Source organism: Numida meleagris, chromosome 14 (assembly GCF_002078875.1).
Source record: "Numida meleagris isolate 19003 breed g44 Domestic line chromosome 14, NumMel1.0, whole genome shotgun sequence".
Lineage (NCBI taxonomy): Eukaryota > Metazoa > Chordata > Aves > Galliformes > Numididae > Numida > Numida meleagris.
In genome coordinates, this window is record NC_034422.1 from 11,870,450 (window position 1) to 11,896,125 (window position 25,676).

Genomic DNA, 25,676 nt, shown 5'->3' on the forward strand with positions numbered 1-25,676 from the left:
CCTCCCCGCCCCGCGGCCGGCGGAAGCGCTCGGGCCGCGTTCCCTGCGAGCGGCGCCGCCGCGGCCGGAGGCGGAGATGGCGCGGGCGGGCTGAGCCGCCATGGTGCCGTGCGGGGCCGTGCTGTGGCGGCGGCTGCTGAGGAAGCGCTGGGTCCTCGGCGTCGTCTTCGGGCTGTCCCTCGTGTACTTCCTCAGCAGCACCTTCAAGCAGGTCGGGGCGAGGGCGGGATCGGGGGGGGGGTGCCGCTGTGAAAACTGGTGTAATTGCTGGCTGCGGGCGGCAGGCTTAAGAAGCCGAGCGTGGAGAGGGAGATCTCGGTTATCGTGCTGCAGTATCTCCCGAGAGCTGCGTGCTCTCCATCCCGAGAGCTGCGTGCGCCTGCGGCTGTTGAGCATCGCGCACTCCGCTTCTGGAGCTGACCCCGCGTGTCCCACCGCGCTGTGCTCTCTGCGCTGGGTGTGACCCCCGGCAGGGTCTTGCAGGGAGCACGCTGCTCCCCGCGGCGGCAGCTGAGCCCCGTGCGGAGCCTGGTGTAGCAGCGGGCTGGGCACGATGGTCTCCAGCAGTCCCCTCTGGCCCCTGTGTGATTCTGTGCTTAGAACTGGAAAGCAGCAGGCGGTTCGAGCGGCGGGACGGGCACGTGGGTTGGCGGCAGAAGGAGCCCGTGTGTCTGCATGCGCTGCTGTCTCTCCTTGCAGGAAGAACGGACGGTGAGAGACCGGAACCTCCTCCAGGTGCAGGAGCACGAGCAGCCCATCCTGTGGAAGGAGCAGTTCAGCTCGGGGAACAGCAGCCACCTGAGCAACCAGTGCCGGAACTCCGTGCAGGGGAAGCTGCTCATCACGGACGAGCTGGGTACGCTCGGTGCCAAGAGCTCATTCCGTGCCTTGCTGAATGCTTTGCTGCCTGCCTGCTGATGGAAGCGCCTGGTAACAAGGGCTCCTTGTTAGGGCATCTCACAGCAGAGCCTCACCTGCTGATGTTTCCGTGGTCAGGTTGTATTGGTTTAGTGGGCACGGTGCATGTGGCTGTGCTGTTTGCAGGGCCGCCTTGGATCCAGCAAACTCCAGTGACCCTTACACAGCACCTAAACGTGCAGTGCTGAGCGTAGGGCGGTTGCTTGCAGAGCGATTTGTGTCCCCCTGCAGTGTGTTCCTGTGGTCAGGCGTGTTAGCAAGAGTAATCGGGGAAACCTGATTGGCATAATTAGTGCTCAGCCCCAGCTAACGAGCTCATCTGACACTTGTAAACCCTGGGATATTTCTGTTGCAGGTTCTCAGATGAGCTCCGGGTGCTCAGTGGGTGGAGCCTTTCCTGCCATGGCACGTGCCTCTTGTTGCTCAAGTGCTGGGCTGTTCTTGGCCAGCAATGAAAGGCTGTATAAAAATAATATTAAAAAAACACATTTTTTTGTGATTTACTACGTAAATATTAAATGCAGCACTCCCAAGTTAACACTCTCTGCTGGTTCACCAAGGTCTCTAAAATCAGTGGTGCCTTTCACTGTCTAGCACGGGTGGTACAGCTTCCATAAGGATGTGTGCTCTGGTTATAGGCTACCAAGGGCTCCTATGAACACTGAACATCACAGCTACTTTGTATGGATGAATCTAAGTCTCTTCTTCATGTTGAAGCATTAAGGGAGTTACCCAGGTACAGACAAGCTGAAAGAACAGATGTCAGTTTTTTTCCGGTATAATCACCACGGTTACCCTTTCCCTTTCCAATGACAACAATAAACTATGCCAGAAATATATTGTAACTTAAATATTGTGCATGGAAAGAATGGTGCTGTGTATGCTATATTAGTGAGGTACGTAAGAGTTGTGCAGACAGCACTCAGCTCTGTGGCCAAGTACCATTTCAAATAATTGCTATGTAGGACTTCAGTCAAATTGAGGAGGATCACAATAAATCAAATGATAAATAAATCTGCCAAGTAATGCTTTTCTTCCTATAGCATTTCCATAGAATGTACATGGAATAAGTCTTCCCAGTTCTTATTTTTGATTTTTTTTTTTTCCAGGCTACATCTGTGAGAGGAAGGACTTGCTGGTCAATGGCTGTTGTAATGTCAACGTGCCCAGTACAAAGCTGTACAGCTGTGACAGCTGCCTTCCCAACGGCTGCTGCAGTGTGTATGAGTACTGTGTGTCCTGCTGCCTGCAGCCCAACAAGGTGCAGAGACTTTCTTTTGCTTTTCAGGTGTGGCTAAAAGCTCTTGCATGTCAGGAGCCTTTTCCTTAGAGGACGGTTCCTTTTCTCTGAAGGATAAGAGAAGCCTGTGGCGGCCTGTATGAAAGCTTAAAACAATAAACCAGAAAAATCCTGCCTTCCCGCCTTTGAGAGAGAGTACTGGGAGCTCTGCAGCAGTTCAGCTTTAGTGGCACTGCATTTGCTGAAGGGAAGTGATTGCAGAAAAGCTATTCCAGCCAGTGGAAGTGTTCCCCTGTATTCTGCTAGCCAGGCAGAGTGGAGGGCTCCTCTGGATTCTCTCACTGCTGCTGGGGTGTCATGATGTTAACCTTTGGGTGCTTGCTAGTAAACAGCTCTGCTTGGAAGTTCTATTCCTCTGAGACTTGAACTGTGTAGGTTACAGTGGGTTTTGACTACTTTGTTGGAATAAGGTCTTTTTTTTTGGTTGTCATTATTATTTTCTTGCTAACCATTTTAGCAACATCTTCTGGAACGCTTCTTGAACCGGGCAGCTATTGCTTTCCAAAACCTCTTCATGGCAGTTGAAGATCGTTTTGAGTTGTGTCTGGCGAAATGTAGGACTTCATCACAGGTAAGGCACTAGGATATGTCTAGGGCCCCAAAAATGTGATACCTGAAAAGTCCCCTTGGTCCTGCAGTTTGTTGGTCTGTTGTGCTTACAAAATGCAGCTGGAAGCGTCGTGCAGCTGGAGTACTTAATAGAGCAATAGGGATGAATTGTTAACAAAGGGCTTAATTCCAAATGCCTCCAAAACTTTTTTACAGTCTCTGATTTCTAGTTCTATCTGCCAAAACCATCCACATCTCAAGAAGCAACTTCATGCCTCGCTTGCTTAGGACATTTGGTGATATCACAAATGGTTGAGGCTGGAAGCGACCTGTGAAGGTCCTCCGCTCCAAGTCCCTGCCAGAGCAAGGCCACCTAGAGCTGGTTGCCACGGCCAGGTGGCTTCTGAATACTCTCAAAGAGGCTGACTGCACAGCCTCTGGGCAACCTGTTCTGTTGCCTGTAAGATGCACAGCAAGGAAGTGTTTGCTGGTGTTTGGAGGGAGCTCCCTGTGTTCCAGTTTGTGCCCACTGCCTCTCATCCTGGCACTGTGCGCTGCTGCAAGGGGCCTGACTCTGTCCTCCTCCATTGCTGAAGCATAGCCAGCTTTTTGGAATGCTGAATACGATCTCACCTATTTGGGTAGTCTCCAGAAAATGAATTTCTAGTTATGATTCAACGTGAAAATGCTGTAGTATATCAGCTGTCTTTATATATGTTGAGGTGCAGTGATATTTGACTCTGGAAGGTACTGTACGCTATGGAAGAGTTTGGGAAGTTGTTTTTTACGTGCTTGTAAATACTCTGGGTTTTGACCCTCACTGAAGGGGTGTATTGGTACGTGTGTATTGTTAAAGTTTCTCCTGTTCCCAACAGAGCGTGCAGCACGAGAACACCTATAGAGATCCCATTGCAAAGTACTGCTATGGCGAGTATCCCCCGGAGCTGCTGCCTGTTTGAAGGCTGCGTGATCGGAGCAGCAAGGCGAAGGAACTGGAGACTAGAATCCCAAAGAGCGAGACAACAGCTGTTGCTCTACAAGAGCCTCAGTGTAAATGGTTTATGGTGGTTTTGGTGGCAAACGCAGAGGTGTACAGAGGAAGCAAGAGACTTAAGTTCTGTGGAATTGAATCTTGCTTTCTTCAGCTGACGTTGTGCACCTGCTTTGGAGCATTGGAAGGGCGTTCTGTGAATCATTCTTCTACAGTGGTTTGTGTTTTAGGATGCATGGAGTGGATCTAGCCTATAAAATATCATAGAGAAAAAATCTAATGTAGCTTTGCAGCTGTACCTGTAGGTTCAGTAGCCTCTGCAGTCCAGAGACTTCTCAGAATGACAATAATAATGACAGAATCTTTGCTTGCAGAGAGTAAAGCGTGCCTGTTTTTACTCCGGAGTACTGTCCTGATGTGCATGGTGTACACTACATATGTAATTATGAATTATTTATTCAGTTTATATGGATTTCTAGCTGAAAATATTGATGCTTTGCATAGCTGGTTGTCGATGCCTTTCGGCTCCTGTTTCTTTGTATCATGTAAAAAGGATATTTTACATCCTGACTAAAATTGGTTGGTGTTTTTCCTCCTTTGTCTAAGGGGTTTGTATTGGGCTTTGTGGCTATAGTGCTTATATTCCGCTTGGTGAAAGTTTAAAGCGTTTGGAACTCCAATGGAGTTGTGATCAGTGGAAGTCCCATTGCATGAGAGAAGAGCAGGGATCCCCCTGTGACGGGACCGTTATTGTCTGCAAGTGCTTTCCTTAGTGCTCTGCAGCAGTTTCCTCCAAGAGGAGCATTAGCCTTGCGAACAGCTCTCTGCCAGTCCACTTTCTCAGAGGAAGCAAAGAAAGTTTATTTGCTTGAACTTGTTCAGGTCCTGGTAATTCAATTGTACTTCACTTCTGGTTGTGCAGGAGGCAAAAGGGTGGAGTTCTTCCGGGATCCTTGTCTAATGACGTCCTTGTTCATGAGGTAATTGTGCTAGAATGTTAGAATATGGTGCAAGCCCTTCTCTGGGGACAGCCGTGTTGTGTGAGCTCAGTTAAACCATCAGGGTGTTTTACTTTGCTGTTTGACATGCTGCTCTGAAGTTTCAGCCCGATCAGAGTGGCAGTAGAACATTCTCCCAGTTTTCTATGGTTGACTCATTAAGTAAGGCTGCTCAGCACAGGGAAGATGGACAGAGAACGTGTAAGATATTGACTAAATCTGTGCTCTCCCCACATGTCGCTATGTGAAGGCCAAGCACCAGCCAAAACTGGGCTGCTTTTTGCTATGCAAAGCCTCACTTCCCTTGTTTTCACCCTAGCCATTTCTGTGCAGCGAGGGCACTTCAATTATTCTGACTTTGTGTATGCATGTTTAAATTGCTGTTTCCTATTCCATCTGAAAGAAAAACAATCTACAGAGGCTTTGTGATAAAACAAGCACAGTGGTGGAGGATCCTGGTGCAAAAGATATCTGTACAATGCTACAGCAAGATATCTCTTATGTTCCTAATTAAAATTCCATGCAATATGAACAAGTAGCGTTACCAGCCATCTGATAAATCCACTTGCTTTGTTTTCATTGTTCGTTCCCAGAAGTCATCAAGTGAGATAATGATTCCGTCAGCAGATTCTCTTGAAAATCTTGTTTCTCTGAAAGCTGTAGCGTGAGCAGTTTATCTGGATGGAAACGTCTTCCCCTTTGCTGCCATCCTATGGCAAGTCGCTGCAGCAAGCATGGTGCAGGGTGAAGGTGCAATATGAAATGCTGTCTTAAGAGGGTAGCAGAGGTTACTCACTTCTCTTTTCAGTGTTTAACAGATTCTTCACCTCCCTCCCACACTTCGTAAGGGAGGGCTATTGGGTTGGTCTTGTTATATCATTCCTACTGAGACGTATTCCTGCATGTCGTGTTGCTGCACAAAGATCGAGGTACTGATGGCTTACCCTTGCTTTCTTTTCCAACCTGGTATTTATTCTTCAGCTGGTGATACCGCTGCCTTGAAGCAGTAACAGTGAGAAATCATAAGAACCAACTTAACGTGGGTGACATTAGTGGGAATTCCTGGTCCCTCTCAGAAATGGGATGTTGAGGAGTGCGCTGTGACCATTGCCCGTTCACTGCGACAGAAAGCGTGTCTTCCTTCCCTGGTTGTTAGGCTGTTCAAATTGTCTATATGATGTGTTAAATCATTAAAAATATATCTGTGTTCCAGAATACTGCCTGTTCTCATGTCTTTCCTTCATCTGCAACAGAACTTGATTTCTGTTGTTTGCAATGATAATCATGGCAGCAGCTCACATTCTAATGAAGAACAGGTATGGTATTTACCTATCCCAATTTGGAAAGAGAAACCTATTGCAGAAGAGTGAAGTAGTAATCACTATAGCTGCTTTGGCTGAACTTGGGTGTGAGTCTTTGGTCTCGCTGTGCTGCTCCATTAGGATGGTAAAAGGAGAACTGGATTAAAAATTCTTAACATGGTGGACTGGAGTTCTGGTTTGAGGCCGGTACAAGACTGCTGATGAGTTGGGGTCACGGTTTCTATATCCTCAATCTCACTCACTGTAGTTGCAGTTGTTCACTTTAGCTCCTTTAAGCACTGGGGCTCTAATCACTGGCAAGAATTTCAAGCAAACTAAGTGAGGATTAGTGGATTGTCAGCTTCTGAATATAAAGCAAATCCTGAACGTGAATCTTACTTCTGATATGCTTTCAAAGAGCAAATGCTTTTCTGACTGTCCTTGTCATTTTGCTGGACAAGATTGAGCTTTAGGATTTGTTCTGTCTTGTGCTAGTCGCTTAAACTGTGAACACGCAAGTTCCTTGAGCTTAGCCCCATAATGTGGAATTTGTTCTTTGGTTATTCTAGTCTAGGAGAGGTGGGGGAGGAGATGAGAAGAATTCACTAACTCAGCAAGTTCAACAAAAACGGAGTTCAGCAAATTATTGGTGCTGTAGTAAGAGTCTCTACGTTTTTTTACAACCTGTGGCAAACAACTACATGCAGAAGAGGGGAAAAATGCCAACTTCAGAACCTGCGGGGAGCAATGCGAGAGTGCAGAGTTGTTCATTTTTGATCAATATCCGATTAAAAAGGCAGTTCTATCTCAAATTTTCTAAGAAATCTGACTTGTAGCAACATGCATATTGTTGACGTGATGATTTCTATTTTTGAGGCAGTCGGGTTACAACAGATTTCCCTTAATAAATCGTTGTTCTTAAGAGTTTAGAAGTGTAGGTCCTAGTCCAGAATTCTCAGGATGCCTTCAGATTGAAGTATGCTTGCTGCCGTGACCTGCTGTTTCACATACAGTGTAACACAAAGTCACAGAACAGAGAAAACTAAAAAATTATTCTAGCTGAAAAGTTTGTCTTGTAGAAGCTCTTCCAGTATGTATTTCAGTTAAGAGAACAGAATACAAATTATAGCTGCAAGAGGGAAATGAAGGCAGGTGTTGGTTCACCTGTGGTTTTCCATGGGCGAGATGACAATTAATCTGTTTCTGTTATTAATGGTTGAACTCAGGGCTCGCAAATGATTTCTTGCCAGTTTAACAAAGCTTCCAATAAAATGCAGCTCCCATTTATCCATTACGTTCTCTGTCTTTCTGCATGTGCCCACAGAGTGGGAATCAAGGTGAATGCAAAGAAGATGCCGGCTGTCTACGTTCTGTTCCTGCCCTGCACTGAATCTGTTTAAGCTTTAAATTCCTTGGAGCAAGAAGACAACTCTGCTCTGGTAGTTTGTATTGCTTCTGATCATGGCTCCACAAGAAGCATTTAGTGTGCCTGTTGGTATGAGTAATCAAAGGATGGCTTGGGTTGGAAGAGACTTTGTTGATGGTCTAGTTACACCCCCTGCCACGGGCAGGGCTGCCAGACACTGCACACAGCACTGGGCAGCTCAGGCTGCCCAGGGCCCCATCCATGGCCTTGGGCACCTCCAGGATGGGGCACCCACAGCTCTGGGCAGCCTGGGCCAGTGCCTCACTGCCCTCTCAGTGAAAGATTTCCCTGACATCTAATCTAAATCTCCCCTCTTCTAGTTTTAAACCATTCCCTCTTGTCCTATCACTACCTACCCGTGTAAAAAGTTGATTTTCCTCCTGCTTGTAAGCTCCCTTTAAGTACTAGAAGGAGTAATGCTGTCTTCCATACAGTAGTAAGTAACACTGTTGGGAGAAGTGGGTGAAGATAGGCTGAGCTCTTGACTTAGACCCAATGTAACACCCTGGGCTGTAGGCATGTGCACAGACATGCATCCCTTAGCTGTGTGACACTGTGGGGCAACATGCCCGTCAGTCCCAGTCACTGGAGGTCTCATAGAGATGAGCATCAACACCACTCTGACCTGTGCCAACACCGAGGTGCTGCTTTATCTCAGCAGGAGCTTTGTTTACTTCGAAGCTTCCTTGGTCTCACTGACTGCAGCTGACCCAGCCTGCTGCTGTGTTTTGGTTAAAACAAGCCTGCCAGATTCTAAGATGTAGGGAGCAGGAACACCAAACCATCCCCTCACACCTCTGCTTTCCTCCTTCCTTTCCCATCCTTTCTGCTGAGAGCTCTGTTTCTGCTCTTTGCCCCCCTGCCACCTTAAACCCACTTTGATTTTCCTTCTCTCAGCACACTGGCTGCTCTGGTTCCTCTTGATTTTTTTTTTTTTTTTTCCCTCAGGCCCTCACATCTTCTCTCCCTCTCCCTGCTTTGCTTTGGGTCCATCTCAGCTGCAGTTACTGAAGGTTGAAACAGAACAGCGGGAATCTTCTCTCCTAGAAGAAATGTTACTTTTCCAAGTAAGTAAAGGTATTATAGCACTCCTTCTGCTTTTGAGGCAACAGAGTATCTCTATTTTGATCCCTTCTCTTCAATTTCTCTTCACCCCACTTTGATCTGGTACTGGCCGTTGCCCCCAGTTTTCTCAGCCCACCTTTTCTTTGAGTATTGATGCAAGATTTCATGGCATCACATTTGCAGTGCACATTAAAGGGCACACTGACACCTAACCAGAGTTCTGGGAGAGAAAAGCAGTGCTCTCTCATGCTGTTGTGTGGGGTGGGAAGCAGAGCAGGAACATTGCTGCTTCCCCTTAGGAACTCAGATCTGGGTCCCTTTGAGCAAATGCTTCTCTGATGTATAGGTTTGCATTTAAGGAAGTGGTTTAGTGGGTCAAAAATGTCACCGGCATCCGTTATGTCAGAATGAACCCATATGAGCTGCACTCGTGGACCTCCCTCTCGCTGTATGGAAGCCCAGCCCCATGGTGAAGAGTAATACCACAGAAATAAATACACACGTGTCACTTGGGAAGGCTTTTTTCCTGTCCTGCTGGTCTGTGAGTTCAAGCTGGGCTCTATCTGCATCATGCATATTCCTGCTGATGAAAGAGTTGTAGCTGGAAGTGAGATGAACTAGTGATGATGCATGAACACAAGCACAGTGTTAAACCCAAATGTTCAGCAGTTGCAAGTGAGGACCGCTTCTTACACCACGATCAGCTTACAAATAAATGGGAGGCCGTGCTTGTTTATTGTCTGGAGGTGGAGAACTGAAGTTGCAGGGCTTTAAGTTCCTCTTTACAACTGTAGAGGTCTCATTTTTCCTTTCTGGTGAGGATTCTCTGTGTCTGCCTTACTGCTGCAGCTGGAAAAGAAGCAACAGATGAGACTCGTGAGTTAGCAACAAGGAAAGCCCAATTATTTCTGCAGTGTGAATGATATAAAAATCCAACTTCGCCCTGTGGGAGCATAGTTTTTTTCTATACAGCAAATGGAAAGTCCTTCATGGTTTTGGGTTTGGCTTTTTTTTTTCTGGAGGGGGGAGGCAGCAGTACAAGTAATAGCTACAGAGGGTCTGTTAAGGAACTGTAATTTTTAGGAAATCCCGAGTCCTACAACTAGAAGAATGATGAGAGCTGGTGGAATTGTTTGGAATGCCGTACGTGCTGTAGGTTGGGTACAGACTGAGAGCTTTGGGCCTCCTTGGGCTTCTCCTTGGCTAGGTTCCACTGAGAAGCCGATACATTTTGTCCTTAAACCAAGGTTTGCTGTGGAAACGCTGCCACAAACCAGGCCATTCCAGCAAATCAAGCCGTCTGTCTGCGAGGCTCGGTGAAACATTGTGTGATGTGACACTATATGCACTTGTCACAGCCCTGCCGCACCAAGGTTGGAGTGGGAAGGTGACTGGCTGGCACTCACTTCATCAAACTGAGATGCTGGTTTTGCAGGCAACCCAGGCAGGGTGAGGCCCTGCACGCTCTGCTGCTTCTAACAACCAGATAATGAATATGCTTCCAGAATTCGTGTTTCTCGCAGTGGAAGCTGCAGCTGCCTGTGATCTGTGTCTCTGTCAAGGGAAAGTGAGGTGTAGTTAATTCAGGTCTGCACAACAAAGATGTATTGATCAGGGCTCTCCTTCCTGCGGCTGGATGTCTGCTATGGCAAGGGCTAGGAAATGCATCAATCCCGGATGGGGAAAGCAAGGACACATTGCCTTAATGCTGGAAGTGAGAGGCTGCACCGGGCAGCTTCAGTGCTGAGCCTTGGCAGCTCCAGAGCAAATCTGCTCCAGCCTTCAGAGGGTCAGGAAGACACTAAAATCAAGTGAAAAGGGCGCATCTCGTGCATGTCATTGCAAATACACTGCGGTAGTAGCTATAAGGTTAAAATCGTGGATTCCATGCCAACAGCTTGTGCTGGATCCGTTTCACATGATTTCAGACAAAAGCAGACAAAACAAGAGCTGTTCGTGGCATCTGGATGAAGGTACACGGGGCTGCTTGCAGAAGTACTGAACACTGCAAGAACTAGATGGAGGGGGTGTTTCCTCCCCTGCTCCTTCTCTGCTAGTAGTACATGGACGCAGATGATTACACGCTTTATATTTACTATTTTTTTTATTGCAGTGCATTATTTCGTGCAAAGCTAAAAATCCTTGTATGCTGGTTTTGTAATAAAGACCGCAATGACATTTTATTTCTGCAGAGGTGCCTCACTTATCGTCCTTCTCCCACTTTCCCTTCCTGCCCGTTTCCCCGAGTAGCTGCACCTGTTTTTCTTTTGTTCATGTGCTACTCAGAAGAAAGATGGACACCAACAGGTTTACTAATTACTAGAAGATTCTGTCCGGCCTCGTTCTGTTCAGCTCGTTCTATTAGCTAAAGTAATGGAGCGCAATGGCACGATGGCTCTCCCACTTCTCATTATACAAGGTCTTTTGGTGCAATATATTGCTGGGGCTGTCACCAATAGCCTTTGATTTTCCACACCTGCTGTTTTCTTTGATCTCAATGTGCAATACCGCAGCCCTCCAGATCCTTCTGAAAGAGCTGTTAAGGGCACGGCACTCAGCCCCTCTCGTCCCCAGTTTGTGCTAGGAGATGGCAAAGCTGAGTGCTGGCGTGCTGAGCACCGTGAAGGACCATCCTTTGACCAGTGGCAGTCCTCATTCCCACCAGTGGAATCGCTCCTGTCAGCTCTCAGCTTTTACTCCTGTACCCAGAGGGAAGGTCTTTACCCCTGCTGCATCTTTTTGCTGCTGTTGCCTGTGCTCCCATCCTCAGTGCACCCCGTTGCTCTTGTCAGTGTCATCTCCTTTGGCAGTGTTTGCTGCAGCACGCTTTTTGTCTCATCAATGTGATTATATCAGCTCCCGTGATTGTACTTTCACCTCATTACTGAAATAAAGTAAACGTTAATGAGAGCCATGCAGCTAAACCTTTGCTCACCTCACTGGAAATTTATTCTAATGATGAAAAGGAGACGCACGTGGATCTATGTAAGAGCAAGCTGGCTTTTTTCCCACCCCACCTAGCTACCTACCGTGTGTTAAGTAAAGTATTTTGTTACTAAGTGCAGGTGATGCAAAAGAATCCAAATACATTATCCAGCATTTGTGAGGACAAATGATGTTTGTCAAACACGGGTCTGCCACACAATTCCTTTATGACTGAAGTTTCAGTGTCACTGCTGTGTCTGGGAAGGGTTTCTTCTGTCTGGCCCCTGCAATAGATCAGCTCTAAAGCACTTGGAGATGCTAGCGGGTACGCTAGGAAGGCTGAAGCTATTATCACGTGTTGCAGTAATTGCACCTATAAATGAAGTGTAGCATCGAGGGAGAGGTGGGAATTGTTTACAGAAAACATGGGCAGGCTTAAAGCCAAAAGGAGAAATGTATCTAGATAAGGAAAAGTTAATGAGATGTGATGCATGTGCTCAGCGAAGAGGCTCGTGAGATCTCTTTTCTGATCAGAATTTAGATTTACCATAAGGGCAGCCACGTTACGACTGGTTGCTGCCAGGGAAGACATTTCAGTGGAGCTGGTTTGGCTTTTTGGTTACTTGTTGGCTTGTTCGCTTTTAGTATTGGTTTGTTCGTCTGCTTTAGTGAAAGACTGGAGAATAAGGATTCTCTTCTCATTAAATCCTCTTACACGCAGCTGCCGTGTCACGGTTCCTGTGCTGCCTGAGGCCGCTCTCTGCTGCAGCAGCATGGGTTAATGGGAAAGGTACTGACGTTGGCTGAAAGGTCTACATCGTCCAAATGTGTTGTTATTTCATTTTTTCCATAAATGGTTCCCTTCTTATGCAGCAAAGTGGAGTGAGCCGGATTAGTTTAAGATGACCAAAATGGCTCTTGTAAAAAATCTGCGTATGTTTTAAAGAGCTTTTGTCAAAAAATAAAGAAGTCGTTCACTCCAGACAGTGCTGCAAGCAGACAAACCCCTTTGGTTTTGTAAGTATAAAGATACGTCCTGCTAAAAAATGCCTCTGGCTTGTACGGTGAGTGGCATATTTTAGACTCTGGAGTGCTTTCAAATGCTTGCTTTAGGCTCTCAAAGAAAAAAAGTGATCCAAGAAATACCAAAGTGCAGTTAACTCTGAAGAAGGAGTGAAATGTCGTAGGGATAATCGTGTCCTGACCTATTTCGAATTCCAGGCTGTAGGAGTATTTCCTCCCTTGTATAGGTCTGTGATTTTTAGCAGAGAGTTCCTAAGGAGGACGAAGCCGTGTCACCAACAGAGACGCTCCCCAGCAGGAGGGCTGCTGAAGTTAGCCTTTTCAAATGTCAGACTGCTAAGCAAAACAGATAAAGTTGGATCAAGGTAACCCTTTACAAAGGTTGGTGAAATAACATGGTCGCCCTTTGGCAGAGGAAAAAAAAGTTGAAACACGGTGTTTAGGAGACAGATTTTGACAGGAGATGGAGCACAAGATGAGCTGGGTATGCAGAGCTGGCGGCTGGGTTGTTGTCCTGCTCTGCCTTCTGGAGATTCTGAACTTCTCTGTCTGAGACTGTGGCTCTTGTGCCTGGAAATAGCACTGACTCATGTCAATGGTAAGAAACTCTTTGAGTTAGCAGGCTGAAATATGCCTTATGAAATAACGTGTATGTTCAGTTGGAGAGGTTTTTAAAAGACTCTGTCCTAAGCCAGCCTTTAGTATCGACACGGACAAAATGAAACGGGATCTGTGTAACAAAGGCAAATTAAATAAAGGTCAGTTCACATTTCATGGCCATTCCTACTGGTCCCGCAAGCACTCTGTTTTGAAAATAGTCTCTGTCAGCTGCAGGTGTTCACTTCACGGATTGTTCTTTTCCCTTTATGTGCACATCTCCCTCTTCTCCCACCTGCTTCCCAGCTTGGCTTTTCCTCATCTCGGTGCCCAGGAAATGCCAGTGTCTGGTTGAATGAGCTGTGCTATAAATCAAAGTGTCATCACTTAGCTGGCAGAAATGATTTAATTAATGCGTCATCCCATCCCCAGAGCCTCTCCCCACCTGACTGCTAATCAACCTTCATCAGCAGGAGGAAAACGTGGCCCTTTCGTAGAACAGTGCTGGAGAGACTGAAGGAGAGACAGCTAATTGCAGTTGCAGAGATCAGCCTCATCACTTGTCTGATCTGTAAGCTGCTTCTTCAAATCCTGCTGTCCTGCTCTCTTGCAAGCAGTGCTTAACTCCATTCACAGAGGAATTATCTAGCATCACATCAGCCAGTGCTTTCTGTCAAAAACGTGTCTGGCTGATGAGATATTTAACAGCATCCTCTTCTTGCATTTAAGTACTGAAGTAACTTTTTATGTCCTGAGTGCTGCTGTAGCTGGAAGAAGCAGTTTATATGTAGGTATTTTCTGTGCACCGTGGATGCACTTCCTAGTTAGGCAGCGCTGTGCGGTTAACACTGCAGATCACTAAGCCAAAAATGGTTGTGCCAGTATGAAATTACAGGGCAGATACTATCAGACATTGCTGTCCTGTGTCAGCTGCTGAATAATTAGCTGATGATTTTTATCTCAGCTACGTATCTCACAGTGATTATTTCTGTGTGAGCCAGAGTCCCATCTGAGTTCGGTGTCTCCATCACTTAGGGCTGCAGCTGTGGTAATGGGAATCTCAGCCTCCATCCACAGGGTCACGTGAGCAGGAGGGAATTAGAGGAGTGTTGTGTGTGAGATGATCGCAGTATGATCTTTTCTGCTGTAATACTACAGGTATTAGAAGGTACCCCTCTGCTTTTGGAGCCTACAGCAGCATCTGCTTTGTCCTGTTCCTCAACCTGCAGTAGGGATGAGTCAGCTACAACAGCACTCCTTCAGTTCCTTGCATTATCTCATGTTGCACGAGGCGAGCTCCCTGAGCCATAGCCTCAAGGTTGGGCGCTCTGCAGTCTGACCAGAGTCGTTGCCATTATGGTTAAGCAGCTGTTTCCTTTGTAAGTCCATAATTTTGAGAGTTTATTACATGAACATAAAAGTCCTCTCCAGGCAGAGATCTGGCAGACGCAACCCAGCCAGGGAGCTGTTGAATCATTTGTTAGTTTGTTTGGTTTTGCATCTGCTGGGCAATTTCTGGGGTATTTTGTGTACTAGGCAGCAAAAGACACAACTGCAGTCATTCTCAATTGTCTGCTATTAAGGTCTTTATCAGTATTTATTTTGTGATTGATCATTTATGTTTTGTTTCAAGAAACAAACATAGATTACTATATGAAAAGCATTTCCTATGTAAACACACGCAGTACTCAAATAGCAGCTTCTTCTGACACTCCACTGATCTTGTTTAAAGCATGGGCCATATTTTACTTAATTCCCACAAACTGCTGCTCTGTGATTGCTTATTGCTGGCTCTGTTGTTTTCTGCTAGGGTACCCCGGTGATTCAGTAGACAAAGACAGTGCTCACTGCATAGATTTGCTGCTATTTTTATTCTTTCCCCAGCTTTCTTGACAGAACTGAAATTCTGGAAGCGAGCTGCATGAATTCTGTCTCTTACTGGGGGTTTGAACTGAGAACTTTTAAGGCTGTGGAATTTCTGCAGTGTTACCCCAATACAAACAGTAGCAGTTTGTGCCTATTGAGGGGAATCTATTTATTTATTTAGCTATTTATTAAGGAGATGATGTTGAATATGACATTAGTAAGTGTGATCTCTGAAAGGAAACGTGTCCTCAGGCTTTCTAAAATTCTGCAGCATCCCATATTTCTAGTGTTTAAGACACACCTGAGCTGATTTAAAAGCGAGATGCACCGATACCCATAGCAACGGGTGCCAAATAAACCTCTCTCGTGTTGTAGGATTTTGCTTGGGGCACAGAGCTGAGCTGCCACCCTTGTAGTAAGGATTATGCTGCGAGTGAATGGAGCCCTTCCTTAGTGTGCAGTTGGATGTGAGTGAATGCTGCTGCTGACAGACACTGAGCTCTTAAGTGCTACACCCATGTGTTGTGGTTTCCTTCCTTGTAAAAAGCATTGACGGTGAAAACGGAGTTATTGCCTGTCCAGTTCTCACCCTGTGCTGAAAAATATTTTACGGACTTCTTTCACAGAGGGGAAAGGAGCTGTGGGTATATTCTCATCTCATCTCTTTGGTGAGCCTGAAATGTAGCATATGGAAGGGTTGCACAGCTCTCATATGCTGAGAAGAGGAAGAGTTACTAGTTCTTCATTGGTGACCTGGACAAAGGGATGGAGTGCACCCTCAGCAAGTTAGGTTGATAACAGTTGATGTTACAAAGCTGGGAGGAGTGGCTGACACACCAGAAAGCCGTGCTGCCATTCAGGCAGACCTGGACAAGCTGAGAGTTGTGTGGAGAGGAACCCTATGAGGTTCAACAAGGGAAAGTGCAAAGTCCTCCACCTGGGGAGGAATAACTGCACACATCAGTACAGGTTAGGGGCTGAGCTGCTGGAAAGGAGCTCTGCAGAGAAGGACCTGAGTGTCCTGGTGGACAACAGGTTGGCCATGAGCCAGCAGTGTGCCCTGGTGGCCAGGGAGGCCAATGGTTTCCTGGGGTGCACTGCACAGAGCGTGGCCAGCAGAGCAAGGGAGGTTCTTCTCTTCCTCTGCTCTGCCCTGGGGAGGCCACATCTGGAGCACTGTGTCTAGTTCTGGGCTCCCCAGTTCAAAAAAGACAGGGATCTCCTAAAGAGAGTCCAGCAGAGGGCCACAAAGATGACGAGAGGCATGGAGTATCTCCCTGATGAGGAAAGGCTGAGAGCCCTGGGGCTGTTCAGCCTGGAGAAGAGAAGGCTGAGAGGGGATCTGATCAATGCTTATCAATATCTAAAGGGCAGTGTCAAGAGGATGGGGCCAGGGCTCTTCTTGGTGGTGTCCAGCCCTGTGACAGACAAGGGACAATGGGCACAAACTGGAACACAGGAAGTTCCATCTGAACACGAGGAAGGACTTTTGACTTTGAGGGTGACATAGCCCTGGAACAAGCTTCCCAGTGGTGGTATAATCTCCTCCTCTGGAGATATTCAAAGCTCCCCTGGATGCTTTCCTTTGCAACTTGCTGTAGGGAACCTGCTTTAGCAGTGGGGTTGGACTCGATGATCTCCAGAGGTCCCTTCCCAGCCCTACGATTCCATGATTCTTGTGTATCACCCTTGAGGTTGGAGCAGTATGATTAGATGCTTGTGACCTGAAGATGCTGCGTGGAGGAGCGCACAGAGCTGTGGTGTGCATGTTCTGCATGCCACCAGGCCCCTTCAGCAGCGTCCAGGGCTCCTCTGCCAACACCTCATGAAAACTGGCTGCAGCACAGGCAGGAAGGTTGTGCTTTAGAGCAGGCATCCCACGCTTCTGTTACTGTTATCACGACAACTATGGGGTCAACCAGAAGTTCGTAAGTACTTACTGATGGAATTCTCCTATATAAAAATGTCTCATCAACAACTTTCTATCTTTCTTTCTTTTTTTTTTTTTTTTACAATACAATTACTTTTCGATGAAATGAAAAAATAAATCCGTTTTGATTTAAGACAGCTTCTGGAGAAAGGCGGCCGTTTAACATTTTTCCTTAAAATTTGTACGTTATACAGAACTTTTAAGCTTACCCTGAATAGCAAACAAACAGAAGAATCAGTCTGTTTTTTCTGCAAAGAATTTTTGGGTGGATGGATAACACACACTTGGGAGAGGATTGGGCTGGGGGGCTGATAAGAAAGCTGCCCTTGCTGTGGGGAGTGGAGGAGAAGAGGACTGTCATTTCCAAAGGTATCGGAAGAGTGTGCTTTTTTTATTTCCCCGTGACTGCCTCTCCTTCTCATTTCTGTGTGTGTATTAAGTGGCTCTTGCTGAGTTCTGCGTTGAGATGTGTCATTGTGATAAATCACTTTTAGTGGAGATTATATTTTTCCTCCAAATGAAGCTGCCAGCAAGATGCATTTTAGCAGCAGCAAGTGGCTGCGGCATTCTCTCTCTCCTCACCTCCCCACCCCACCATTATTCAATAAATCTGAGTACCTTACTTGCAGAGAACCGTGTTTTCTAACAGAGGGGAAAAATAACAGGGGTGACAACAACTGTCAGCTCTGGTCAAGGATCTTTATAGATGTAAGTAAATCTGCTTTTTTCCCCACCTTGCTTGTACTCGAGGAGTCCTAGGTTCCTTATGGTATTGTCCAGTGGAACTCTGAGCCCCCTGTGAAACCAGGGGCCATGCAACATCTCAGGGTTGCCTGAGATCCAACAGGGAAAACCATCCGCCATTCACTCTAGCCGTGTGAACACACAGCACCAGGCTCAGGTACCGTGTGTCAAGGTCGTATGCTATTTTCTGTATGTTTCCTAACTTCTTCAAAGAGATTTGGTCCTCTGTAATCACTCCAGAACTGGGGAGCTGTTAAATATTCTTATCTGTCTGGTGGTGAGGGGACCTTTGTCTGATTTCCCCTGTTGTTACGGATATTGTCACTGGTCTGACCCCCTAAGAAATTCCACTGTCATTATAGGAAGTATGGTATCATATTTGTAGTAAGACAGAACTACAAGAACATCATTACAATAAAAAAAAAAGCAATTCTTTATCTTTCATATTTGCAAAAAGCTAGCAACACACAAATATTGAACCTAACTTTTTCTTTTTTTTTTTGAAGAGTCTTATCAGGGTCATCAAAGGCATTCCTGAGTTTGTTTTGATTTTGACATTTTTTGAGGAAATCAATTTGATCAACCTTGGAAGTGCCAGCATTTAGCAGTCCAAGGAACATATCTAATAGGTTTCACACTCCGATGGCTTTTTGGTGCTCTTGGTAGTTGCTCAGTAGGCTAAGGTTTTATTCCCCAGGAAACAGCTGGTTGAATCCCAACTGGAACACATAGAGTAATTAAAGAAATGGGAATCGGTTCTTCATATCTTTATAAAATAAAACATCATCTCCTTCCAGAGGTGGCTGGTTCCTGAGGAATAAGGTTGAGTCACTGGTGTTACGCTCAGGCTACGTGAGCCCTATGGAGTGGGATACGAGTTTATTGGTCTCCCCAGCCGGTTCCTCCCTCTTAGGACTTCTCTGCTTGTTGTCCTGCTTTGCTTTCTTTCTTCTAACGTTTCTGAACTCTCTCCCATTTTTGTTTTCTCTCCAGTTTATCCCTTTGGATGAATTCCACATGTTTGCCCTTGAAATCCATTTATAGAAAACCACTGTGGGTGACAAATCTGCAATTTCATATCCCTACGTGAAAGCCAGCTTCAGACTTCAGTTAGCGCTTCGTTCTATTCTTCCTTCCTTTCAAGCTTCACATGGCCGGTGGGTGCTCAAAAGCAAACGTGATTTATCATTTTCTTTTTTCTTCAAAGAGGTCTGAGAAAACATGAACGTTACAATAGGTCCCATTGAAACTTCTTTCCTGCATCTGACCTGGATATGCACCAGGCACGCATTCTGTTTTTCTGGCTGAACCTCTCTTTCACAAATGAACTCCTTTAGAAAAAGAGGGCAAAATCTGCTGTATTTCCAAAGTCCATTTCCAGATGCTAATCCCAAATCTCTGTAATTATCAGACCCCTAATATTGTCAACAGCCTATGAAAGTCGATTATCTTCTAGAAAAATACTTTTAGATATGGCATTATTTTGTCTTGGATGACTGCTAAGAATCATAGCACAGATAACAGGTACAGTATACAGTCTCACAGTGATGAAGAGTGTGGCTTGGTCATAAAGGAGACTCCTGTTCCTCTGTGGTTACTTGATAAACACTTTTAATTATCAGCATTGTCATTTGCATAATGGAATTGTACAGCTGGCCCCATGCAGTGAATGGCATTACCACATGCTCTGGCAGTACTCATGCATGGGAAAAACAAGAGGAAGATTGCTCGCTCTGAGCAGGGGAAGTGCTTTGCACGTTGCAGATGTGGGGATGCCTGCACAGGAGGAAGGGGTTAACTGTGCTGGGCAATGGAACAATCTGCTGCCCTGTATCAAGAGCCACTTGCTGTTGGTTGCAGGAAGCTAGTTTAGGGCAAGCTGTAATTTTTTTTATTCTTTTCTTTCTTTCTTTTTTTTTCCCCCCTATTTTCTTTGAAGTCGTGGTTCAAAGCTGTGAGTATAGGGAATGGCTTTTTGACAAAGATCCAAGCATCTTAATGTAGTGGTCAGCTGCACTTTGATATCCTGCGGCTTTGGCTTTGGCTGCTGCTTGCCTGTAGCATCGACTCCGCGTTTCATATTCTCATGTACCAGCGTACGCTGAAATCAGAGCAGGCTGGGAGAAAAGATGGATGACTGCTTTACCTCGAAGGCTATAAACACAGCTGTGTAGATCAGCAGATGGCAGACTACTGCTAGCAATGGGCAGCAAACAATGTGAGCCGTTCCTCTTCCCCGTGCCGCTCCAGACGGGAGGATCTGAGGGCAGAACGCAACGTGCTCGCCTTGCAGTGGTCCCTCCTCGCTGTGCTTCCCTCCTGGGACTGCTTTTCCCCAGAGGTGCACAATTCAAGACGAGCACAGACGGCCGAGTTTATTGCATGTGCTCTTTTATGGCTCTTTTTGACCTTGTAACGGGTACCACCCCCTTCTTTAAGCTACCACCAATCTTAAACGTAGAATGAGATGGAATAAATGCTGTAATTTCTAACACAAGATTGAGCTACAAGTGAAGCTTTTGGACTGCAGAGCCATGGTCAGGGGATGACTTTCAGAGAGAAGGAATGCACCCAAATTAATCTGCACCATCCGGGGCAGCTGGAGGTTAGCTGCCAGCAAACAAGAATGTATCTCTCAGAGTGGCAAGGTTTTCCTAAATAAGTTCTAACATTGTCCCCTTGCTGAGGTGGTTAACTGTGCATCAGCAAAACCTGTACCTCAGATACTGATCTGCAGCACTGGCAGTTTAGGATGATGGAATATAAGAGAATTAAATTGATTTTTTGGCTATAGGAGTTGAATGCTTACTTGTGTCTTCCTGGTGTCAGCTTTCCCAATGGGAATTTCTTTCCTGGACATGTGAAGAAAGAGAAGTGTGAAACTGTTCGCATTTGGCCAGCCTCTGCCACTGGTGGCCCAGGCTGCTCCATGTTACGCCTTGGTGATGTCCTGCTGGTCGTGTGCTGGACGCTTCACAAGCTGCCCAGTTGCCTCCAGGTCCTGGCTGAGGAGGCACAGGAATGGAATGGGAACTCTGAGGAAGGATTTGGGAAGCCAGGCACCTCAACAGATTATTTTCCTAGTTGGCCACTCTAATTTCCTAGATAGAACATTTTACAGAATTTTCCTCTCTTGCACATGAAAAACTGTGAATTTGCTTTGACTTACATTATTCTCTGCTTCCCAAGAGTACAACTAATGAAACAGGCAGCGGGGGACACATATTCCCATCAATCATCTTATGTTTGTGTATGCTAGTCAGAACGTAAAAATCCTTTTGGGGTGAAAGGAGGAAAACTCTGGAGGATTTCCTTTACGTTACCACAAACGTGATTGCTTCCAGTTAACACCCAAGACCGCATGAAATGACTTTGTCAGCTGGCTGCGTGGTGGCATGAATCCAGGAGATGGCTGTCTCTTCTACAGCCAGCGAGGTCTTTCTTCTGGCTTCCCAGCAGGCGTCCACTTCAGGGCCCAGACAAGTTTCGGGGTGAACGCTGAGCAGCCACCAGGAGTCCTTGGGAGTTTTCCTGTCACATGAGCAATTGCAAACACCTTGTCTCTAAACACGGCTGGTGAAGATGCTCTGATGTAAGAATGTTACAGTTGACCACTCAATGTACATTAGTCCCCACAGAAATTTTCCTGCTAATCCTCCCTTGTTAGATAAAAACAACAATATTTCAGGGCTTTCCTCTTCTTGAATGCTTTTCAAGTTCGATGAACAATGTTTTCTTGGAAATATATATTGAAATGGCTTCTTGGAGCCAAAATCTCAACAGATACTGAGGAGGACTCAACAATATGAATTTGCACCTTGTCTAGAGTCGTCACTGTTTTGACACAAACATCTGTGTTACAGCATTTGGGAAAAGGAAGGTAAAGGCATGGTTTCTGCACAAAATGCAGTATTAAGGGAATTAGTTATTGAGAATGACTGCATTATAGAGTTTACTGTTGAGATTAACATGTTAAATTTATTAATGACCTGGAAAAATCGGACCATAAGCTTTCAAGATTTGTGGATAAAAGCTATGGAGCTTGTAATGTCATGCAAAGATAAGAGAATCACTGGGACAGTCAGCGTGATAGTAGATGAAATTTCACTTGGCTGGAGTTCGGTAACAGGCTACAAGTCAGGTACTACATGCGGGCAAAAGTGATCTAAGCATTTTATGTGTAGTATGCTGATGGATTTCAGCAGAAGGAAATACTGAGCAGTCCTTGCGGATATTTGGTTCAGAAAGATGTCTACCAAATAAGCATCAGCTGTAGAGCACCTAGGAACATGGTACATGGGACAAAGTGAGAGAGAACAGTGTGCGTCATCACATCAAGTGTTCACTTTCATCTTCTGTGACCTGTGGTTTTCCGTAAGTCTCAGGTTTGCCTCTGTTTTGCCCAATCTGTGTTTTAGAATACTACCACTGCTGCTCTGTGTGCTGTCTCATCTTCCATGCTACCTGTGCTTTTAGCACCTAAATGGCCATAGATGGCACAAAAATGTAATTCTGAATTGAGTGTAAGGATGTATTACAATATTGACACACGAACTCATGACCATCAGTTCCTGCTTTGAGTACAAAAAACACTTATCTAACAACACAGCATCTCACTGCCTTGCTGTGTTGATTTCCCAAGTGCAACAGTAGAGTTCGTGCTCTTCTCCTCACATTCAGGTGGCTGCTGTTGTGCCTTAGCCACTGGGCATCACCTCCGTAAGTCTGCAGAGTCCGATTGTCCTAGTGGCAGGAAAGCTAACTTCCCCTAGAGCTGGGGAAGAACAGATTTGTTCCTGGTGAGATGGTTATTCTGAACTTTCCATTTTTAGAACTGAGGAAAAGAACTGGTTTACATTGCTCAATTTCTCATCAATTGCTCATCCACACTGTCACATCCACATTTCTGTTCTCTCTTTTCCTCATGTGCTACTAAAACCTGGCATTTCAGCCTTGTAGGGACAAGAAAATTGAGCAAGATACAAACCTAAAACAATTAACACTGCATTAAACACAAACTTGCTGGATGTTCCATAGGCAGTTCATTGAAATCTTCCAGTGTGCACAGACATTTCATTTTATATAAAAACTTCCATTTATTTATTTATTTATTTATTTTTCTGTAGCATTTTCTTTCGGTTACTTTGTCATGGATGACGGAATTATTTGTTTAAGAAAAAATTGTGTTCCAATATCACAAACCACGAAGGCTTCCTAGCTAGTGCTCTGCCTGTGAATATGTATTAAACAAAGCCCTTAAGGCTCTGTGGCTTCCTCATTTCCACTAGTTTGTGTCAGCCTGGCTGAGAGCAGTTTGGGTGCTTTGGTGGGGTCTCGGATGAGCAGGAAAACAGGAGTTCCAGGGTAGCAGGCTCTGAGCCACACTGAGTCAGCATGGGAAGGGTTCAGATGAACAAACAGCAAAGAGCTATGCCGCAAGTGTCCAACCTTTTGGCTTGCCTAGGCTGCATTGAGTGAACAGGAATTGTCTAGGGCTACATCAATGAAGATTGCTCTGGATGATCTTGGAGGTCTTTTCCAGTCTTGGTGATTCTATGATTCTAAGACAGTAATGCCTCCTAATTATTTCCATGGAAACTACCAAAGACACAAAGAGCACAGAAACACTGTTTGATAGAGCAAATTCTTGGCTAAAAAACACTGTTTTTCAACACAGTCACCACCAGTAGCTCTGCATTTTCACCAGCAATGAACAAGAGCTGCAACCCGAACCAGCAGAGGTGATCCTTTGGGCTGGACATGCCTGGTCTATGCCATCCAGAGAAGCAAACTCTGAGATATTTCTGGTCTAATAGAAATTCCACACATCAGCAGAGGAGCAATGCAAGCTGTCGTGTGATCACCTGGAAAGCAAATTGTCACTATCAGCTTAGGTTACAAAAGTGAACTCTTGGGAAGTGATTGGCTTCTACCTAAAGATATTGTCACCTCTGCACTGGGAATTTGATAGCGGGGAAAAAAACAAAAGACACTTTAACATTGGCTCTTCTTGCAAAGTTAATATGAAATAAAAGTGAAATCAGAAGATAAAGGAGAAGTCTGAAACCAGAGCCCATGTTTTAATATGTAAACTCACCTTGCAATAATCATGGCAGCAGTAGTCCTCTAAACTCAGGCTCACTGTTTGTTGTAAGCCTAAACCTTAGTGCTTACAGAGATGGTTCTTTAAACAGTGAGACTGAGAAATACCTGTGAGAAGTAGCATGTGGGACACTGGTTACAGCTGCTGCTCTTGCCCAAAATTACCAGAGTGCTGCTTTAAAGCACTGGGTTAGCTAATGAAGTATGGTGTATAGCAGCAGGGGTGAGGCAGTCCTGGGACAAAGATTGCTTTGAAGCATGTAGCTGCTCTGAACAAAACCTGAGCCTGTTTGCTGTGCCTGCAGCCTGTCGACCGGCCCCTTGCACGACTCAGAAATAAAGTAAAAATAGGATTAGTTTTACTTTCTGCGAATTAGATAATTTTGGAAGTGTAAGAGAGGGACTTGGCTTGAAGTTTTATAGCTGCTCCTCACCTAAGAGAAAATGAGCTGCTTATAGCCAGCCAGATCTGGTTTGGGGATCTGGAGAAACCCACAGCTACAGGCTTACTGATTTTGGGAAGATCCCAAACGAGTACATAGCTGTAGGGGTTCTGCTCAGGCTGGGGCTGTTGGGGATGGTCCAAGAGCTTCTACCAGCTGGCAGCCTGACGCTGACACAGCTCTGTGTGGAGCAGCCAGCTGATGCAGCCAGAGGGGAGGGCTCTCGCTAGCACCAGAAGAAGCACGTTGTGGGTTGAGATCTGCTCGTGTTATCAATTAGCGCTTGGGATACTCAGATCGTTAGTCCCTGCATGCAGCTGGAACATCTCCTGGATAAAAAGTCTTCCTCCAGCAATCCCTATCCAGCCACAGGGGAAGAAGTGGTATTGCCACGTGTTGATAATGAACCCGAGGCTGAGCTAGCTGAGCAGCCCTCCCCTCTCCTGCTCACCCAGCAGGCAAGCACGCCGTTCCCCTGTACAGAATCTCTCAGCAGTTAATCCAGTGTCCTGCGCTGTTTTATGCTGCTTGACTTCAAGTGCTCTTAGCTCTACTGAACGTGTCTATACCATCTTAAGTGTCTGCGCAGAACGAAGGCTAAATTCCAAAAGCTGTTTTGCTGTGGCTGCTGCAAATGCTTGGCTGTGTTCCAAGTCCTACTCTGGCATTTAAAAGGGATTTTCCAGGATGTTACCGTTCACCCGGCACTATGACTGTGCCAATCCAAGAGCCTTGCTGCCTTCAAAGATACACTACTGCGTGTAGTAAAAGCGTGTTCCAGAGCACACAGAGCACTAAAAAGACCAACTCAGCCAATGGCTTTACTGGCATAGACATTAAACTATCCAGAAATGCATTCTCTGTGCCACTTTTGGGTGGTGTGGCCTACTCAGAACTTCAGTGCTGCTCTGTATATAGAAGTTTATGTGACAGTGCATATTCTTGCATCTGCTTCTGCATGTCTATGGCACGCTTAGAGCTTTTCACAAGAAGGTGGAATACCCCCTTCCTTTTTTCCCAGTAAATCACAGCATCCAAACCCATCCTCCTAATGTCAGTGCTTCCTCAGAAGAGAGGGAAACAAGAATGTAATGTTACAGGGACAGCCCTCAGAGAGCAAAGGATCAGTCTGTTTCTGGTCAAAATGAAAAAATAGAGAGCCCATAAGCAGCAGTGGCATGACATTATTCAAAACTAAATTACTAAATATTAAAAAAAAAAAAAGGGAGTAAATATACTTAGTTTTGAATAATTTACACCCCCCTGCCCAGGACTGAGTGCTTTACTGTGTCTAGCTCAAAGCAAATCATTTGTAACGGATGGGTTGACCCTATCTCTACATACAACACAAAACTGTGCTAAAAGTGAAGTGGAATAGGTGCAATTGAAAAGTTTAAACAAAGCAAACCAGAACCATTCTTCTAGGTGGCATATATGTGTTCAACTGCGTTGTTACATACCCTGAAAAATTAACATCATTCAAAGAAAGTTGCCTCGT

The 25,676-nt window shown here is 45.7% G+C and overlaps 1 protein-coding gene across 1 annotated transcript; it reads left to right on the top strand.

Annotated features, from left to right (window-relative positions):
* C14H12orf49 (chromosome 14 C12orf49 homolog) lies at positions 10–5,973 on the top strand. The gene is made up of 5 exons (XM_021412399.1): positions 10–211; positions 700–856; positions 2,028–2,179; positions 2,676–2,789; positions 3,643–5,973. The coding sequence occupies exons 1-5, from the start codon at positions 101–103 to the stop codon at positions 3,724–3,726; spliced, it is 618 nt and encodes a 205-aa protein (XP_021268074.1). The 5' UTR covers positions 10–100; the 3' UTR covers positions 3,727–5,973.

Coding starts and splice junctions, on each gene's coding strand:
- C14H12orf49 (XM_021412399.1), top strand. CDS start 101: ATGGTGCCGTGCGGGGCCGTGCTGTGGCGGCGGCTGCTGAGGAAGCGC. Junction 212..699: donor TCAGCAGCACCTTCAAGCAG/GTCGGGGCGAGG, acceptor CTCTCCTTGCAG/GAAGAACGGACGGTGAGAGA. Junction 2,790..3,642: donor AATGTAGGACTTCATCACAG/GTAAGGCACTAG, acceptor TGTTCCCAACAG/AGCGTGCAGCACGAGAACAC.